Source organism: Pimephales promelas, chromosome 18 (assembly GCF_988280905.1).
Source record: "Pimephales promelas chromosome 18, fPimPro1.hap1.1, whole genome shotgun sequence".
NCBI lineage: Eukaryota > Metazoa > Chordata > Actinopteri > Cypriniformes > Leuciscidae > Pimephales > Pimephales promelas.
In genome coordinates, this window is record NC_142786.1 from 32,309,160 (window position 1) to 32,331,299 (window position 22,140).

At 34.6% G+C, this 22,140-nt stretch overlaps 1 protein-coding gene across 3 annotated transcripts in view; it reads left to right on the forward strand.

Moving 5' to 3' along the window:
• Positions 1-22,140, forward strand: part of zfpm2b (zinc finger protein, FOG family member 2b) — a 58,818-nt gene that overhangs the window by 25,033 nt on the left and 11,645 nt on the right. Inside the window, exons 4-5 of one of the 3 annotated variants that reach the window (XM_039680441.2) lie at positions 5,880-6,004; positions 11,147-11,243. In XM_039680441.2, the coding sequence (XP_039536375.2) occupies positions 5,880-6,004; positions 11,147-11,243 (222 nt within the window). Of the gene's footprint in view, positions 1-5,879; positions 6,005-7,912; positions 8,433-9,527; positions 11,034-11,146; positions 11,244-22,140 lie in introns of those variants that run through there. The other 2 variants (XM_089122585.1, XM_039680442.2) reach the window with 2 other exon arrangements.

Below are 22,140 nucleotides of genomic sequence, written 5' to 3' on the forward strand. Positions count from 1 at the left end.
CTAAAATGTACATATTACCACCTAAAATGTACTTATTAGCACCTAAAATGTACTTATTAGCAACTAAATGTACATATTAACACCAAAAATGTACTTATTAGCACCTAAAATGTACATATTAACACTTAAAATGTACATATTACCACCTAAAATGTACTTATTAGCACCTAAAATGTACTTATTAGCAACTAAATGTAAATATATTAACACCAAAAATGTACTTACTAGCACCTAAAATGTACTTAACACCTAAATTGTACATATTACCACCTATAATGGACATATTAGCTCATGAAATGAACATATTAGCACCTAAAATGTACGTATTAACACCAAAAATGTACATATTAGCACCTAAAATGAACAAAAGTTTACTTTTTGAAAAGGTACAGCCCCAGTGACAGCTTTTGTACCTTTTTTTCTGAGAGTGCATCTGGCATTCAGATCTATACCACCATGAATATTTTTCTTTTTCATTAATGTTTCACTTGGGTGCATACATCACAAAGAAAATATCTGCCTTTTACGTTGTGACTTTAACCATCCTTCCCTATAAACAAAAATTGCTTGTTTTGTCCAACCGAGGGATGAGTTGAAAATTATTTTCTGAGGTATAAAATAGAACTCACATAAAACATACATGTGACCCTTCTGTAGGTCAACATTCACTTCAAACATCATCCCGAGCCGGGAGATCTTTGACTGGCTGACAAAAGTTTCTGGCTCCTCTTGACCCCTCCTCAGACGGACACAATGCGGCTCATTCATCGTCTGTACGATACGCCTGCTCAGAGAGGAGAGGTGTGGGGGATGGGGCTGTCAGTTGAATTAAAATAGCACGTAATAATAATAATAATATAAATAATGACATTGATAAAAGGGCTAATCTACACAAAACAAAACAGCGTGTTCCTCCCTGATTGTGTGGGTTGTTGCGGTATTCAATTAGGCCATTTTCACTGGCATATTAATCATCTTTTCAACAAACAAGCCGGCGTTAATTAAAGCGGAGCGCGAGGATAAAGACGTGTTGCTGGATCATCACTCCGTTTATCAGCCACGCACACACACACCCCGCCGTTTAGCAAATCCCGCGCAACGCTGCGAGGGGAATTTCAATGCTCTCTCGGATGTGGATTTTGCCAGTTTCAAATACAGAGACTGTCGGTGTGAAGCCCTCTGCCCTTCACCGCTGGGAGATGAATTTATTCGTCAGTTTTATTTCATCTAAAAAAAAAAAGAGCCTTGAGAGTAAATCGCTTTAGCCCGAAACACGCGCAAGAGGAAGTCGAAACTCTTTACTTCCCTTGTAAGGGCCTCGACGGGGAAGACACCTTTCAATGGGGTTTAATATCATACATGAATGGATGTTTTGCTGACATCTGACTCATATTAATGTAGATAAAATCACATGTTGTGCCTTACTTTTACCATAATTTCCATCCTAATATCCATATTTATTGTTAAATGTACAGTTACATCGACATTTATCCATTTACTTTTATCTCTAATGTTATGAATTACTGTACATATGGCCATTAAGTGACTGATCACAAATAAGCCATATACAAAATGATGGAGATTAAATGTACACATATTTTACACTGTACACTGTAAAAAAAAAATATTTTCAAGATTTGTTATCACAACATATTTTCTTTTGTCAAATCAACTTTATAATAATTTATTTAGTTGAGATAACTTATCATTTTGAGTTTCTGATTATTAAATTATCCTTCATTGTATTAACTCACTTTTTCCAGTTCAATTTAAAATTTTAAGGCAACCAGGTTACTTACTTTTTTAAGTTAAACCATCAATATTTTTTTACAGTGATATATATATATATATATATATATATATATATATATTATTAATTGCATCCAAAATAAAAGTTTGTGTTTATATAATATATGTGGGTGCACTGTGTATACATGGTTGTATATATATTTAAGAAATATTTTCATGTATATACTGTTTATAGATTTATATATAATTTATATTATATATAAATATTTTATATATAAATAATATTTTTTCTTAAATATACATGCATATGTGTCTATTTATATACACATATATATATATATATATATATATATATATATATATATATATATATATATATATATACAAAATAATTATACAAAGTGCACCCACATATACTGTATTATGTAAATACAAACTTTTATTTTGGATGCGATTAATCATGATTAATCGTTTGACAGCCCTAATATATATATATATATATATATATATATATATATATATATATATATATATATATAACTTATATACTTAATTATGTTTTAGACTTATTGGGCCATATTCATGAAACACAATTTCTGAGTAAATTGGTAACACTTTACAATAAGGTTCATTAGTTAACATTAGTTAATGTATTAACCAATAGCAATCCATTTTGTTACTGTATTAGTTAATCTTTGTTAACATTAGTTAACAAAAATACAGCTGTTCATTTCATGTTAGTTCAATGCAGTAACCAATGATAACACGATTTGAATAAATTATTAGTAAGTGTTGAAATTAACATTAACAAAGATGAATTAATCTTGTATATGGACAGTTCATTATTCGTTCATAATGCAAATTGTTAGCAGTAAATCATTTGTAAAACCATTATTTGGTATATTGTCTCATTCAGTTCATCGTGACAATTTACACACCAAAAAATGTACACAAAAATCGGTGTTTCATAAATAAGACCCATTGTGTTTAATCCGTCATTTTCTTAAATAAACAGAGTATAACGTGTGTTTTGTATGTCGGTCTGTTCACGTAGGGCACTTTGCCTCCGTCAATCTCAGCCTGCGAAGGACTACATCACACAATCATGCCACACTCCCACAATCCTTTTCTTCTCTGACTGCTTGACTCAAGGCACTCTCAAACAGCCGGCTACACCACACTGAGATCTTTCTCATTCTCTCTCGCCCTTTTCCAGTCTCTCTCTCCAGGAACTCGTGGCAGAGAGAGAGAGAGAGAGAGAGAGGAAAGAAGTCAAAAACCCGCGACAATGTGCCAGAGAAATATCAGAGTGGCTTTTTTTTTTCACTCGTCACCCAAGCCAAAGATGGGCCGTCTCCAAATCCTGCTGCCCTATCAGACAAATTAAAGTAAATCAAGCATGAAATGAAGCAGGAGAGCCCGGAGATAAGGTCCCTTTAAGTCCCTCACAGATTAGACCACTGAGAGAGAGAGAGAGATGGAAGAGAAGGACAGTAAGGAGAGAGGTGTAGAAAAGGGCGGTTTGCTGGTTTCTCTGTGGCAGACAGCTTTTGATTAGTTCACTTTGGCGCTGATGTAGAAGAACAGTCTGCATATATTCTATTTTTTTTTTTTTTGATGAATTTTGTTTATTTTAGTACTCCAATGTTCCCGAAGTGCTTTCAACTGTGACTACATTTTTGAGATGAAAATCTTCATCTTCAATCCTCATGTTCATTGTGAGTTTCCTAATGTTCAATTGAAGTGGAACGGTACAAAAAAAATGTTTTGAAAGAAAAATATTTTCCACAATTTGACAGAGTAGCGTTTAACTTGGCTTTTCTCAACCTTAGTTTTAAAGTTAACATGAAATAAAAATTTCATTTCATTTATTTAATTTATTCGGTTTGGTCATTTACAGATCATTCAATCAATCAATCAAAACATTCGAAACATAAATACTATAGATGACCAGGTGCAGGCAGAAGCTAAAGCTTATTATAAAGCCCTTAACTAAAAATGGGCGCTTTTTTTTTTTAAATAGTCTCTGAATGATCAGTGAACATTATTGCAGAGATAAAAATATATATATTGTAGTCTTTTTTCAAAAATTAATAACTTGCTAAGACAACCTTTCTTATTGGTTTATGTCAAAAATCCTTTATACTTCATCTGACTTGAAGTATTTTGAAAATAGTTGGTATAGCCAATAAGTTTTGGTTCCCACTGACTTCCATGTTGTGTGTGTGTGTGTGTGTGTGTGTGTGTGTGTGTGTGTGTGTGTGTTTGTACAATAGATTTCAATGAGGAGGACAGAGAAATTTAGCTACAAAATATATGCTTTAACATATACCTCTTTAACCTTCACAAATCTACTTAGTTCTGTAATATAATAATTATTAATATAATGTGGTTTCATGTTAACTTGAAATTTACAGTCTCAGATTTATGATTTGCTCACTAAACATATGACTTTCTTTTTTTTCATAAAAAATGACTTTAAAAGCAGACTAAAATTTGCTAGTTTTGTCATTATTTGCTAAAAATCTTCCTTTTCACTGCAGCTCATTTATTATTTAATTATTTTTGTTCTTAATATTTTACATTATTATGCACATTGCACATATGAAAATAATAATAATTTTACTTTATTATACTATTTATTTATTGACATTTTTATTTAATCATTTAATTCAATTCATTTTATCAAAGTATTGTTTTGCACAATATATATATATACAGTATATATATATATACAAACTGGTGCCCAGACTAAAAAAAATGCTATATATATATATATATATATATATATATATATATATTGAGAGTGAGAGAGAGAGAGATTAGTTAAATTCAGTCTGTGGTTAAATACATCAATTAATCCAGAGAGGGGATGGGTGTAAAGGCTTAACCCTGATCTCCTGAAAGCACTGCCTCGAGATTCTCTTTATTTATCAATCCATCTGCCGGCATTCCGCATCTCCTCCCGAAACTGGATAATTTACCACGCTTCTGCACTGTTCACATCAAAACTTTCCGCAGAAAGAGGCTTAATCCACCTTATCTGAAACCCTGTCAAAGCACTGAGCGAAAGCCTAATCAAAGAGACAGGCAGGGTCACCCAGGAGAGGGTCCAATGGACGGGTGTATGATTTCTGATTGAGCTCCTGTGTGCTCACACTGTGGCTTAGTCTGCTCGCTCGTGGAGTGCTGTGGTGTTTTGGCTAAATATCCGGGCTGGTAACTGTAAAAAACATTGAACTTTCAACATTGTGCCCTTTAGCAAGACTCTAATCCCCAGGTACCCCTGATGGGTTGTCCTTGTAATTGAAGCACATGATATACATTACAGCACATCTGTATTAGAATAATTTCTGACCCATCTTGTAACACTGAAGACTGAATAATGAAGCTGAAAATTCAGATTTTCCATCAACAAGTTATTTTAAATGGTGTTTTTACTGTATTTTTTCTCAAATAAAGGCTGAGACTTTGTTCAAATATATAAAACATCTTACTAACCCCACACTTTTAACCCTAAAACCGTATTCTGGTCAAAATATTTTTGATTTATTTAAAAAAAAAAATACTTCCCTTGATCTGAGCGGTCCAAGACTTGGCTACTTTTCCTACGTTTGCCTCCTGAACACACACACACATTTTTTTTTGACTCAATTCTACAATGTTAAGTGGGTGAAAAAAAACTCCTTAATCTTGTATTTGGGTCAAAAATGGGCACCCGTAGAAACAAATGTGAAAAACTGTAATTTAAAGCATTCTAAAATAAGCCAAAATAAGACACCAGGTGACGGCAAAGTCACTTGATCTTTAGGTTTTAGCTCTAAGAACTTATTGGAATGATATTTTAATATAGTTAAAAAAAAACATACAAATAAGCATAATTTACATAGAAAATATGGTACTTTTTGAAGTAAATAAATTCAAAAATACCCCCAAAATAAAAAAAACACCATAAATGGATAGACAAAACTTTATCGAAGACAGTGATATAACATTTATAACAAATAAAAAGTGCCCACATTCGTCCACAATTACAGGATACAATTACATTACAATACTTGGAAGAAACGTTTTTTAGTAGCAAAAGAATCAGGCTGAACTATATATATTATTATTTTTGTCTTCTACAGGTCAGCTGAAAATGGTTGGTGAAGGAGGGGAGAGAAGGATTTTTTCTTGTCAGGCACTTCTACTAGGCACCACGTGGGGTCCTTTCCCTGGGAAGATTGAGGTGGCCACAGGAGGAAGTGACAAGGTAGGGGTTGTTTGTTTTGCTTATTTATAAAATGTGGACATGATAACCTGATTTCCTTGGGACAGGTCCTTCTAGTTCAGAATTCATAGCAACGTGTAGTGGACAAATCAAAGCACAATTGAGTTTATATTTATACTTTATCACTTGCACTGTAAAAAAATATTGATGGTTAAACTTAAAAAGTAAGTAACCTGGTTCATTGAACTGGAAAAAGTGAGTTAATACAATGAAGGAGAATGATTTAACCATCAGAACCTCAAAATGATATGTTATCTGAACTAAATAAATCATTTAAGTTGATTTGACAAAAGAAAAAATGTTGTGATTACTACACTGTAAAAAAAATATTGTTGGTTTAACTTAAAAAAGTAAGTAACCTGGGTTGCCTTAAAATTTTAAGTTGATTGAACTGGAAAAAGTGAGTTAATACAATGAAGGAGATTAATCAAAATAATAAGTTATCTCAACTAAATAAATTATTATAAAGTTGATTTGACAAAAGAAAATATGTGATAACAAATCTTGAAAATATTTTTAACAGTAAGAAGCTTTTTCATGCTTGAAAATAAAATAAAACGCATGAAGTGTACAGAGATGTAGTCGTCTGTTTAGACTTTTAGCAAAAGGGCTAATGTAGTGTTTAACTTAACTTTTAATTGTTAAACTTAAAATTGTGCACCCATAGTTTTGATACGTATGACATTCTTGTGGTGTTTGTTCTCATCAATACTATAATCACGTGACATTGTGATTTGTCCACATGATTTTTACCTGGTATACAGTCTTAGTGAATTGTGGGTAATTACAGACATAGAGATCAGACGGCCAGATGGAAAAGAAAGCGAGCGAGGGAAGTTCAATTATTTAAAAGGTTTTTTGTGTCCATTTTGTATTTTGAGGCCTCGGAGATGGATGGTGGTGTTGTGTTTTGGAGTGTACCAGAGAGAGAGTGAGTGTGTGTGTCACGGGTAATCTGTGCCCGTGGCAGGTTTACCCTGTGAAGCGGACTGGTATCGCAGGCCCATTGTTGTTGCTCCTGTCAGAGCGGGGAGAGGCCGATGGAGGCCTGTGCTGGCCTGATAAGGGGAAAGAGGATTCAGCGGAGAGAGAGACAGGCAGAAAGAGAAAGAAATGACTCAAGGAGAGTGGAGTGCTTTTTCATGAAGTATTCCCACACAGTCAGATCTGCACAAACCTCTCGGCTTTAAAAAGAGACACTATACATACTGTAAGTGAGTACGCAGGTCACTCGTGGAAGGTAAAGTATGAACATTGTTTTGGGGGTGTTCTCACATGCTTTTACTGGGGTTTCGTGAGACAAGACAAGTGTCACCGTTAAATATTGTTGGTTTAACTTAAAAAAGTAAGTTGATTAGTTGATTGAACTGGAAAAAGTGAGTTAATACAATGAAGGAGATTGATTTAAGTTATCTCAACTAAATAAATTATTTAAGTTGATTTGACAAAAGAAAAAATGTTGTGATAACAAATCTTGAAAACAACCAGCAAACACAGAACGTTCCCGAATGGTCCCATGAGGTTATTTTTTGGGAACGTTCCATTTTTATAACGTAAGGAGAATGATCCGGGAACGTTCCCTTAACCTTAAGGGAAAGTTCTAGGAACGTTCTGGGAACCAAAAACTAACGTTCCCAATTTGTTTGCTGGGTATCACTCATGATTTAGGTGTGTGATCACAACAAACCTTAAAGGGTTAGTTCACCCAAAAATGAAAATTCTGTCAGTATTTACTCACCTTCATGTTGTTACAACCCCGTAAGACCTTCGTTCATCTTCAGAACACAAATTAAGATATTTAAGATATTAAGATCGCTCCTGCATACTAGTCCATAGGCTTCTTGAGGGAATGACTCTTGCTGTCCTTGAAAAGTCATTAAAGACATCGTTAAAATAGTCCAAGTGACTACAGTGGCTCAATATTAAGTTTATCAAATGACGAGAACACTATTTGTGCGCAAAAATAACGACTTTATTTCAACTATTGGTTTATTTCTCCCTCTGCGCGAGTCAGGTTACTAGTTTAATAGCGTAAGCTTCTGTTATTGTACGTCACACGCATCACACACATGACCAGCGTCGGCCAATAGTGAGCCTACGTGTGACGTAGCTTTACGCAATCACACTACGTTAACTGACTACAGGCTCATGGAGAAGGAAGTGAATAGTTGAAATAAACTCGTTATTTTTGTTGTTCTTTGCGCACAAAAAGTGTTCTCGTCGTTTGATAAAGTTAAGATTGAGCCCCTGTAGTCACTTGCACTATTTTAACGATGTCTTTAATGACTTTTCGAGGACAGCGAGTGTCATTCCCTCAAAAAGAGCCTATGGAGCGATCTTAATATCTTAAATATCTTAATTTGTGTCCCGAAGATGAACGAAGGTCTTACGGGGTTGGAACAACATGAGGGTGAGTAAATACTGACAGAATTTTCATTTTTGGGTGAACTAACCCTTTAAGTCCATAAGCATTACATTTCCTCTATCCTGGTCGTTGTCAATACTCACAATTCCAACTCCTGACTCCCTACAGTGGTTTTGACGACACAAGATGGTTTTTATACTGAGCTGAAACCTGCGTACGTCACGAAGTGCGGAGAATTCAACTGCAGTAGCCACCGTTCAACCTGAAGAGGGCAGCACTGAGACGTTTTTACACCATATATTGTAGAAATAGAACACTTTATAAACAAATGTCAAAAAAGTTACTCGAATCAATGACTGGTATTAATAAAGATCCATTCTTACAGATCATTAACTAAAAAAAGTTGGTTAAGTGTTTAGTTACTCTTTAACTCCAACTTGCCTCAACACACCTGCCTAGAATTTGGCTAGTGAGACCTTTATTAGCTGGTTCAGGTCTGCTTAATTGGGGTTAGAGCTAAGCTTTGCTGAAAGTGCCCCCCTGGAGGAGGACTGGACACCTCTGACTTGGGTTTTTAAATGAATACATTATTAATAATATATTACAACTCTAATCCAAATTCAGATGCTAAAAAGACACATGCAAATCTTAATTTAAAGTGAAATCATTTGCATACTGTGCCTTCAAGTCAAAAAGGTTGAGAACCACTGCCCCTAGCTTCTTTGTTTTGCCTGAGCAACATCAATTTTCAGAAAACCTGAAATCAGTTGATCCATTAAGCGTCATTTTAAAAAGTGCATTTTACAACAGCATGCCACGACTGCCCCATCACACACTCAGAAAAAAGGTACAAAAGCTGTCACTGGGGCTGTACCTTTTCAAAAGGTAAACTTTTGTCCATTTTTTGTACATTTTAGGTGCTAATGAGTACAGTTTAGGTGCTAATATGTGCATTTTAGGTGCTAATAAGTACAGTTTAGGTGCTAATATGTACATTTCAGGTGTTAATAAGTACAGTTTAGGTGCTGCATTTTAGGTGCTAATATGTACATTTTTAGTGTTTATATGTACATTTCAGGAGCTAATATGTCTATTTTAGGTCCTAATATGTATATTTTAGGTGCTAATATGTACATTTTAGGTGCTAATATGTACATTTTAGGTGTTAATATGTACATTTTAGGTGCTAATAAGTACAGTTTAGGTGCTAATATGTGCATTTTAGGTGCAGGCGCCCTTATATGGGCAGTAATGGAGTCTGGTTGTGTCCTAGTGAAAAAGTTTAGTAGCTACTGCGCTCAAACTAAATCTCACTGAAAGCTCATTTTTTAAGATATCAACCTAAAATTTGAAACACAACTTGTTCAGATTTTTGGCTTTGATTTTTCTGCAGTTTTAGAGTAGCCCAGGTTTTGAAAATATATATTTTATGTAAAATATAAATAATTAATATTTTTACATAAACTCAAGTTTCTATAACTTTTTTTCTGTGTCACTTTCTTAATTTATTTCACTTCGACAAAAAATCTGCCAAATGTCTTCTTTAAAAAAAGACCAATCATATGTCTATATTCCAAAGCATTCTTGAATTACAACCATTTAAGTTCGAAATGTGCATTTTTTTTTTATGTCTATTCAAAAAAGTGGGGGGTGACAGTTTAGAGGTTAATGGATTTTTCTTAATTCTAAACCTAACCAGTTCTGAACAACATAAACCATGTAACAGACAGATAAAAGTACTAAAGTAGCTTGACTAAAGTACTTATTGCATTCCAAGTTTTCTGAAACCATACAAAATTGTGCCTGATGAAGAAAATGTTGAAATGTTGTCCTGCTCCTGAGCCCAATTAGGATGTTTTGTATTTATTTATTTTCATTTTTATTTATTTTCAGGTTTATTTAACAGGGACAATGCACATTAATGATGCATGATTAAATGTACAGTGTGCCAGAATTAGCCAGTAGGCTATTTTACATCTGCTGTCCCTGGACAGATCTTGATGTCACACCTAAAAAAAAAAAAAAACAACAACAACATAAAAACAATATAGCTAGAACAATAACTAATGTCAAAGGTTTCCCCTATCTAAACACAAGAAAAAACAATGAGCCAGCCAACCGCATTGGCATAGCACAGGAGGCACAAACAAGCAAGCAGACAAATAAAAATAAAAATTAACAATATAAAATAAAAAGTTGTATTTATCAACATCACAGATATCCCACAATTGTTAGCACAATTTATTTGTATTTCAACAGAAATATCAATCCAGTCATTATGAAATTCTCCGTCCATCCCTTTGAAACCCATGCCGGTTCTTTGAATTCCCAGTGTGCTGGTTTCAGGAAGCTGTGATGCTGGTGATAGAGGGGTACAATGTGTCTAAAGATCAGTGCTCAGCATTCCGGTTCTTCTGTCTCCAAGTCCATTCTGGATTCCAAACCTCCCAAAGGATGAGATCCGATCAGGTGGAACATTCAGAGGCTCTCTAACAATACGGCCATTCAGAGGGCGAGCGGGACAGGGTGTGGCTTCCTCTCACACACACACACATGGAGAGAAATCTTTGGAAGGGCTTTTGGGAATGATGAATTTAAACAAGCTCACTATATAGGACAGTCTCACCGCTGGATTGCGTATCCACAGTATGTCAATGACCGTGATGTACTCGTAACATGATGAAATCTGCTCTCGGCTGTCAATCAGATGATTTGTTTGAGTTGGCGGGTCTTAGAAACAGCTCATTTTTGTGTTGCAGGTTTCGCTGGTATTGAGTGGAGGTCCTCGCTGGCTGATGGACATGATGTGGGTCAGTCCAGAGGATGGGAAGAGCAACTGTGCTGTTTACAGTAAAGGTGAGAATGTGTTCTTTGGCCTTATAAATGTATTTGTAATTCTTTCAGGCTTCTGTGAACGGTTAAAGACCCCATGAAATGGCAGGACAACACAACTGACAACAAGTGAAGGATAGTCATGAGCAGATATGTTTTGATAAATACTAACTATGTTTAATGGCTGACTTTGTAATTGTGTCGTGGGTTACATTATTCAGTGTTTATTGGAACAAGGCCCTTAATAGTGTCTGAATTCTTGTTTATACTGATTCACATCATAGGGAATAAGGGAGTAGAACGAGACTCAAGCAATGATGTGCGACTTGCTATTGCAAGAAAGTTGTAGGTTGATTTCGTATCAATTGATTGAAATTTGTTGGATTTAGTTTTCTTTTTTTCAAAGTCAGTGAAAAATATATTGTAAATAAATAATGTTAATGGGTGCTAATTAAACACAGAATTAAAATATATAGAATTTTGCCTCTTAACGACTCGTGATTATTTATTCTATAATTATTTTATTCTATTGACTACTTTATTTTACACATATAAAAGTCCTGCTGGATCAACTTAAATAAAATGACTTTTCAGTTTTGCTTGTACTATTTAAACTGTTTATAAAATACGTTATTTTGAACTTTCTATAAAATAATCCCAAATAATAAGGTTTCCACAAATTTATGAATATAAAAAATACATTAAAATACATTCTATTAATTTTAAAATATATTAAAGAACAATTGTTATTTTTAACTTTCCCTGTCCGTTTTTATTTTTATTATTTTTTTTTTATTTTTAAGTAGCCAGCATTTTTGATAATTTTCACAAAAATGTCACGACCCCTGAATATTTTGTTGTAGGATAATCTGAACATGTAATATATCAAGACAAAGAACGCATCAAAGACTATAATGTGCATAAGAAATGCTTTTATCACTTGTTTTCTGCTCCTTTTTTGCCTGTGTTTTGATCTGGAGACTCTCCTATAGCACCCCACTACCATATAACAGTGAAAACTAGGAAAGCTGGAATTTTTTTTAAATTATTATTTATTTATTTATCAGGGACAATGCACAAAATACATTAGTCTTACGAAGAGATGCTTTGTGCCAGAGTTAGCCGAAGCTAATTTTCATCCGCAGTCCCCGGGCAGGTGCACACAATTTAAGACATTAAAACATTGCATTACAAAACAACTATCAATAGTAATATAAGCTACACATAATATTAGTCTATGAAGATCATATAAAAACAATCAGATGAGAGAACATATACTGGAGTTAATATTTCACAATATAACTGTATTTTTGCTCAAATAAAGACAGCCTTGAGGACTTCTTTCAACAACATTAAAAAGTTGTACGGACCCGAAACTTTTGAACAGTAGTGTATTTATCTGTATTTGCATTTTTAGACGGGGTCCCTCACAATGAGATCATCAAATTTAGGGGTCATTGGCATTAAAAAGTCTAAAACCCGTGCACCACAATATACTGTAGATGATCTCAAAGCTAGATGATCTAAAAGCCACAGAACTCATAATGTCGATTTCATGGGGTCTTGACTTTTTATGTACAGTGGATCTTAAAAAAAGACCATGGCCCCATTTTTTTTCTAAGAGAAGAAAAAGTGAACAGTAATAACTTGCCACTCCACGAACAAATACTCAATGTTTAAAGAGCAGAAAGATTACTCTTTGTTGCAGCTGCTCTCTCTCCTTGACTAAAAGTGATATTTCCGCTAAAGTGCTTCACTATTTTATTATTATCTGCAGGGGCTTAATTGATTAATCTTCTTACAGTACATGTGTAAGTTAAACAGAGAACAACCCCTTCTCCATTTTGAAATAAGACTTGAGGATATGAAAGACTTAAAGGCCTTTATCGCACTTATCTGAGAACACAGAGAAATAGAAGAATGGTTGAACATCTCCAGCAATGTCAAATTTCATTATCAGTGTATTCAAACAGCACCGCCCCCCTGGAGGAGTCCACGCTCCACCAGCGAGCGGCACAGCGATTGCGTTTAATTAAAAGACAACGCTGATGAACTGAAGGGCTTTCAGCTGAGAACTTATTAAGGAACTGAAAGAGGGCCGGGATCGATTAGGCCAGGCGGCTGGATATCTGTCCAACTCCCTGGCGTACTATACCAGATTGCAGAGTTAGCTCTCCCAATGCTGCTCACATCAGTGAGAATTATATACTGTATGCATATTATAAGGCTATATTCACATATTTTGGATTGGTGATGTATTAGAGTTCAAAGCAGTTTTCACATTTGATTAACTCTGAACCCCACTGGTCTGTTTTCACGTTATTTGGCACTTAACCATGAAGTGTTTGCCTCATCAGTACAGGGGCCATATGGGCAAAACATTTGTGTGATACTGATATTCCAAATCAAGTCAATTCGGATTCATAAGCTTATGATTTGGATATATCTCAAGAACGCGGTGAGGCACACTCTCCTCAAACATTGTGTTCATCCACGTTCATTGTATCATTGTGCATTTCACGCCAATCCTATTTAACGACACGCAGTTTCATACACTCTTAGAAGAAAAGGTTCTATATAAAACCTTAAAAGGTTCTATCAGCGCTACGTATTTGGAACCCCTAAAAGGTTCTATACACTCTTAAAAAAGGGTTCTATATAGAACCCTGGGGTTCCATACTTGGCCAAATAGAACCTTTTACCAAAAAAAAAAGATCTTTATAGAACCATTTTGGAGTTCCATATATGAAGCGGGGGAAGGGATGGAACCATTTCTGGTTCTAAATAGAAGAGTGAACGTCATCTCGAGATGGCTGCTCACTTAAATGATTTTGCTCGGCTAACATTCGAGGATGTCGGTGACCTAAATTATGTCATAATGGACTCACAGGATGAATTTTGAGTTTGTAGCTTTCAAATGATACCTAATTTATGATGATTACTAAAATATGTGATGTGAAAAAAAAAGAGTGCCAAGCATCCCGCTTTTTCTCAAAATTCCGTTCCTGAAAATCATATCCGATCAGCCAACTTCAGATAAACACAACTTTTGCTACCAACAAGCTATGAAAAAGAATAAAAACAAACGTGGAAAGGGCTTGATACCCGCAGCTAACATTTGGTAAATTTCACCATGTGGTGGGCTGATGCGTCTTGAATCAGCCTGAAGGGGTTGTATTCGCTATAGCAACCGCCTCGCTCTACATTGTCACGCTTATTGCATGGTAAATCAATAATTTGACACAACATATTGATTTAAAAAGGAGTTTATCGATTTAAAGGAGTTTATCCTCCAGAGTAAACAGAACTGTGTCCATGGCAAGAAATAACAGACCGCAATCTACATTCTACATTATAATTCAACCAAGCTATGAAATAAAGTGCATATATTTAACAAATTGTTGTTTTTTTAGCTAACTAACAAGTTTATGGACATCGAATGGCTTTCCTGAGGTAAATGTTACGTGACATTTTGTTTACAAGCTGTTTTATTGACGTCCGTCGTTAAAACACCGATTGAGCAATTACACGAGACATGATACATTTCCGTAATTTGTACTGTATCTTTCAACCTTCTGAGGTTCTTTCATATTTATTTTGTGCTATAGCTAAAAAATGATCGTGATTTTAACAGTAAAAGACTGTAAAATGCTACAGTGAAAAACTGTTAATTGGTTAACAGAAAGTTTCCTTATATGGTAAATAACTGTGATATATATATATATATATATATATATATATATATATAATGGTACATTTTAATGTAATTTTACTGTAAAATACTGTTAAATTTACAGTTTTTGGAAGTGAAAAAGAAGTCATTGTATAATTTACAGTGAAAAAATGTAAATTGACTTTCCCACAATTCCCTGCGTCACACTTCACATTTAATGTATTTTAACTGTTTATTCATAATTTCCTTGGTTTTTTCTTATCAGTTATGTTCATTAGGGTTTTATGTTACATTTAACGTTGTTGAATTAATTCTTATTTCATTTTTTAAATTTCAACAAGTTACCATGATGGTGTTTAATGTTTGTGTGAATGACACTGTGCTGCTTCTATATAATGGTATGAACTTTCTTGAGGAAGAGCTGATTATGATGAGCTTTGATTGATCATTTGACTCTCATTACTGCTGTGATTGGCTGTCGGTGTATTGCAATTGATCAAAGCAGATATTAATACTTCAAAATGTCAGTAACATTATATCAAATAATGAATTACGGTTTATTGCTGTAAAATTAAATACGGTCAAAGTCTGTAAAACTTAAAATGTTGCTACCGTACTTTTAACATTTTTTTAAATTTAACAGACTTTTTTTTTTTTACAGTGTAGTAAAGAGGAAGAGATGATAGAATGTGCGCTACAAATAATGTTTGGTCAAGTTTGTTCACACATCTATTGAAAAAGATTGATCTTTGGATTAAAGAATCATTATGAGTATTATGAGTATGTCGACTTGCCTGAAACATTTGAGTTGAAATGACAATCTAAACTTTTTTTTTTTAAGTAAAACTCTCCTAAAAGAGTCTCAATTTAAAACCCCGTGCTGGCTGACCACACATATCGTTGACAGTGTGTCCCTATTGAGGGTGTGTATGGCTCTATAACAGAATACGGGTTGTTGAGTTGTCTGATGTGAAATGTTGTGGCAGTTGCAGTCGCGTCTCATGAAGCGAGTTCCTGCGACGAGGGCAGTTAAATTCTTAAGCGTGTGTTTTATATGTGCTCTCTATCCTGTCAGAGGGCTTTTGGCTTATCTTGAGTGAATGTGTCGAGGCTGGAAATGTCAGAAAAAAATATGAGATTATGAAGCTGCTGGATGTTGTCATGGGGTTGTGATGCGTCATAAATCCTGGCTTGATGGTAGTGGATGTCTGGATCAGGAGGGACACGGCTTAAGGACTGCAGAGACTCTGTCACTGAACAGGAAAGAGGTTTATTCTGGTCATTAGGTGATGTAGACCTCATCTTTTGATTTATCATCCCAACCCCCCCTTGACTTTCACTCTCTTCCCTTCATATTTCATGCTTGCTGTCTCGCTCTCCCTCTGTCTCATTTCTTGATGGACTGATATCTGACAGGCTTATGGCTGTCTGTGATGGGAAGGAGCAGCTCTATTAAGGTGAATCTGGGGTCAACAGAATGAAGAAAACAGTCCTGGCACATCACAGCAAGGGGAAACGGTGGTCGTCGGCTTATCACTTGTAGTTTCCTGTGATAGCACTAGCCGCCGTGTGGAACATTTATAATGTTGCTTAAATATAGTTTATCTTGAAAATCTGCAATTCCTCTTCCCAGTCAACCTTGAAGATAAGATTTAAATCATTTGCAATACAATTACTTATTTTGGTAACACTTTACACTAAGGTTCATTAGTTAACATGTACTAAGAATGAACAATACTTTTTCAGCATTTATTAATCGTAGTTAATATTAATTCCAACATTTACTAATACGTTATTAAAATCAAAGGTTGTATTAGTTAATGCACTGTGAACTAACACGAACACACAATGAACAGCTCTATTTATATTAACTAACATTAACAAAGATTAATAAACACTGTAACTAATGCATTGCTCGTCGTTAGTTAATGCTTTGGCTAATGTTAACTAATGAACCTTATTGTAAAGTGTTACCCTTATTTTATTGACTTTTTAGTGTTTTAACAAAATCATGAACTTCACATTTATGTTTTTATTATTATTATTATTATTCTTTAAAAATCCACACAATATCCATCTGTGTAAACTAGTCTTAAAAGTTAGTCATCTAATTTTTCTTCTTCAAAACTGGTCCTAAGAAAAGATAGGTCTAATTTTTCAATTGAAAAAGTGAAACTGATTTCCTTTTCTTTGCTGATTGACCAAATTAGTTCTTAAAGGAGTAGTTCACTTAAAAAAAAAAACAAAAAAAAACTTTTGCTGATAATTTACTCACCCCCATCATCCAAGATGTCCATGACTTTCTTTCTTCAGTCGAAAAGAAATGAAGGTTTTTTCTCCACATAATGGACTTCAATGGGAACCAAACGGTTCAAGGTCCAAATGAGAGTTTCAGTGCAGCTTCAAAGGGCTTTAAATGATTCCAGACGATAAATATGGGTCTTATCTAGGACCCTTCGAGTCATGACTCGAAAAAAGATTTGTTCATTTTGATGAACGAGTTCGAACAGGAGAGTCACGAACGCGCGTCACAGAGCAGAGCAAGGCGAGCATTTGAGCTTATAAAACTTAAACTTTGTTATTTATTTATTAAATGAGCGATCGTTTCGCTTGATAAGACCCTTATTCATCGTCTGGTGTCGTTTAAAGCCCTTTGAACAGTTTGCAGTTTGTACTGAAACTGTCTTTTGGACCTTGAACCGTTTGGACCCCATTGAAGTCCATTATATGGAGAAAATCCTGGAATGTTTTCATCAAAAACTTTAATTTCTTTTCGACTGAAGAAAGAAAGACATGGACATCTTGGATGACATGGAGGAGAGTAAATCATCAGATGTAGTCACTCTGAGTTATGTACGCTGTGTGGAAAAGCATGAAGATTCTCCTTTTGTATCCCATAGAAAAATAACAGCAGGGATTTGAACAACCTGATTTTTAGGTGAATTACTCCCTTAAATATTTTCTTTTTTTTGTTTTGTTGGTGAATTCTTCTATCATGTTGTTTTTGAGCGTTTAAAACGGCAATCTCGTGTCTATCTTCTTGTGTCTCCTTGTACAGGGTTACAGCATTATGTCAGAGGAATTTCAGTTCGATTCTCACTGAAGACGAAGTCGACAGAGACAAAGTTTAATTGAGTTTTTCTGAAACCAATCGGGAGTTTTGCTAGAAGGTAGAAAAGCGGAAGCACATAATCCTCTTCCCACTGAGGCGCTCGCTCGAGGGGTATCTCTCCTCCCTTTCTCACAATCTCTCCCTCCTTCCGTCCCTCCCACCCTCTCTCCTGCTCGATCCCATTACCTGGAAAAAAGAAGAGGGTCCCAAGCTACAATACTGAATACCCCAAGATAAAAGTAAACATTTTCTCCCGAGATTTGTTTTTATTTATTTTTATAGAAGCTGCAGTTGTTTTTCAGTCAGACAGACGGATGAAAGTCTCTCACTGGTATGACTCTATAGGGTCAGAGGGTACTCAACTAAGTGGCATAAATCTTCCCAGTGTGAGCGGAGTGATGATCTACTGAAAGAAATAACAGTGATTTGCATAATATATCATCGACCATAATCCCTAGTGAGGCCCCGCCAGTGTCCTGTTGTGTATGACGGAGTATAAGAGCGCAGCTTTTTATTTAACAAAATTCCACAGATTTGGTAATTACAAATCTAGAAATCCGTCGTAACTTTTTTAGCATCACCAGATGTTTTTTTTTTATTTTGTTTACATTTAACATGTTAACATTTAGATTTAACCCTCAAAGCGTCTTCACTTTATAGCCCTTAATCCTGTAATTGTGGACAAATGTGGGCACAGAGGACTGAGGTGTGATCCTAATTTTCATTTATTATAAATGTTATATCACTGTCTTCGATAAAGTTTTGTCTATCCATTTATGGTGTTTTTTTTTATTTTGGGGGTATTTTTGAATTTATTTACTTCAAAAAGTACCATATTTTCTATGTAAATTATGCTTATTTTTATGCTTAATATGCTAAATTATGCTTATTTTTTGTTTTCTGTTTTATTTTTTTTAACTACATTAAAATATCATTCCAATAAGTTCTCAGAGCTAAAACCTAAAGATGAAGTGACTTTGCTGTCACCTGGTGTCTTATTTTGGCTTATTTTAGAATGCTCTAAATTACAGTTTTTCCCATTCATTTCTATGGGTGCCCATTTTTGACCCAAATACAAGATTACGGAGGGTTTTTTTCACCCTCTTAACATTGTAGAATTGAGTAAAAAAAAATTGTGTGTGTGTTCAGGAGGCAAACTTAAGTCTTGTACCGCTCAGATCAAGGGAAGTATTTTTTAAAAAAAAATCAAAACTATTTTGCCCACAATTGTCCAGAATACGGTTTTAGGGTTAACTCATTTATAAACATTTACCTTTACATTTGACTTTGTTAACGAATACTTAAAACAAAAATAGGTTAACAAAGGCAAATCTAAAGCAATGTTTACATTTACACTGTTAGACCTTACCAGGTTTTTTACAGTAAAATACTGGCAACACTGTTGCCAGTAATTTACTGTAAAAATGCACTAAAACTCAAGTTAACTAAAAAATACAACTCATTAATTTTAGTGCATTTTTACAGTAAATTACTGTGTTGCCAGTATTTTACTGTAAAAAACCTGGTACGGTCTAACAGTGTACGTTTACTTATTTTGTTAACGTTTCCCTTTATATTTGGCTTTGTTTACCTATTTATGTAATGTTTGCATTTGATATTGTTAATGTTTACCTTACACCTTTGTATTTTCTTTTGCGTTTGTCTTTGTTAACATTAAACATAAACATTACTGGTTTAAGATTATTTAAAGTTTACATGTAGTTTTTGTTTACATCCATGTTTTGCGATTTTATAGTTTATTTTCTGTTTTGTAAGCTAAATGCTCACCTCTGAAGTGTCAAGCCTAGCCTAGATGTGCTGTATGTGCATCTCAATTCAACAACACGTCAACTGGGCAAAGTATAGCTCTGACGGGGTAGCGCGCAGCTATTAAGGAGCTGTCACAAAGCTTAATTACATATTCGTGTATGGAAATGAGTTGCTGCCTGTCAGCGATTCTGTGATTTGAATGCTTCACATGTAACACAGAGACTGTCAAGAAAGACTTCAATCAAAAATGCTAAAATAACCAAGTTGAACGGCTATAGCTACACTTTCCTCCTTTATTAAGATAACTGCAGTTTGAAACAGTAAGCGAGGGGGAGGGATGATGGGGGGTCTATCTCAGGCAGAATTGATGTGCTTCTATCCATATTCATATTCAGCAGCAGCTGTTATCGCTTAAAATGCTTTCTAATTACAACAACAAGACAAAAACTGCTTGGATACGGTCCAGACCCACTAAATGATAAAATAAGCGCTCATTCTCTCTCTCTCTTCCTCTCTTAATCTCCACAAAGCACCTTGGAGTCTACTCACCCAAATACATGCCAATGAACAGGGAAAGTGCCATTCGGAGATGCAGGTGTCACGTTTGATAAGAAACTTCTGGATTAAATATGCTGTGGCTAATGAGCAGCCGGGCAAGCCAGTGAGGGTGCGAGACCATGGGCACGATTGTTCTCCAGCTGATAACATTCTGCGGAAGAAACAGTCAAATTCCATCATTTAATAAACAGCCCCGGTCTCTATCGGAGAGAGCGCCTGGATCCATCCCGGTGTTAAGTGGGAGACATTGCTTTTCATTACTTCCACAAGAGTGTGGAGCTGCAGCGACAAACAAATTGTCGCATATTTAGACACGTTTATTTCTGTGCATCTTATTGTGTGTTTCTCAGAGGAGCAGCTGGAGTCACAATCTTCAGCTTATTAGTGCTGTTTTTTAAGGCACGCATCACTATAATTGTTGCACTTACTGTAAAAAAAATATTGTTGGTTTAACTTAAAGTAAGTAACCTGGTTGCCTTAAAATTTTAAGTTCATTGAACTGGAAAAAGTGAGTTAATACAATGAAGGAGATTCATTTAATCATCAGAAACTCAAAATTATATGTTATCTGAACTAAATAAATTATTTAAGTTGATTTGACAAAAGAAAAAAATGTTGTGATTACTGTAAAAGAATATTGTTGGTTTAACTTAAAAAAGTAAGTAACCTGGGTTGCCTTAATTTTAAGTTGATTGAACTGGAAAAAGTGAGTTAATACAATGAAGGAGATTAGTTTAAAATGATAAGTTATCTCAACTAAATAAATTATTATAAAGTTGATTTGACAAAAGAAAATATGTTGCGATAACAAATCTTGAAAATATTTTTTTTTACAGTGTGGATTTACTTTGAAATGATTTTTCACTCAGAGAGGGCTATAGTAAACTTTACAGATAATTTCCAAGAAACTGCAAGTAACTGTTTGAATTATTATTTTTTTCTTGTAAGAACATATTATTTGTTTTATTTAAAACTTTAAAAGTGTACTTACGGTTAGGGATTTGAACAAACTCCTAAGACTAAAGAAACTGAAAATATTATGTTAAGTTGATTTGACAAAAGAAAAAATGTTTTTACAGTGAGTGACCACAACATTTTTTCTTTTGTCAAATCAACTTAAATAATTTATTTAGTTCAGATAACATAATATTTTTTAGTTTCTGATGATTAAATAATTCTCCTTCATTGTATTAACTCACTTTTTCCAGTTCAATGAGCTTAACATTTTAAGGCAACCAGGTTACTTACTTTTTTAAGTTAAACCAACAATATTTTTTTTTGTAGGACATCTTTTCCAGTTCATTTCTTCTGTTCAGCCCGAGACAAGAAAAAACATGAACATATCGGAAATCTGCTTTATGGTAGAAATTGAATCGGTAATTCTAATTAAAAGTGACACTGACACTTTATTTCTCCCATATTTAATACTGTATAGCTTCAAGGGATATATGACGTGACTTGATTTGAATTGATTTGCATCTTATCCTCAGATGCTTTCTTAACTGCTGCTTTCTCACCGATGTCATTTTTGTTGTGTGTTTATTTTATTATTGAGAGAAAAACGAACAGCACATATTCACCTGAACTCTGCCTCGATGTTTGCCGCTGTTAAAATGTATCTTTACCCCAAAAAAGAAATTTGCCGTGAGTGTATCGGGCCTGTGTTATAATTCCCTCAGCTGAGGAGATCACAGGTTGACCTCTTCAAGGTCACTTGATGACATAATGAATCCATTGGACTGATGGAAAGGAAGCAAAAAAGAAAGTTAGACAGATGCAGGTCTTGACCTGTCACTCATAAGGAAGCT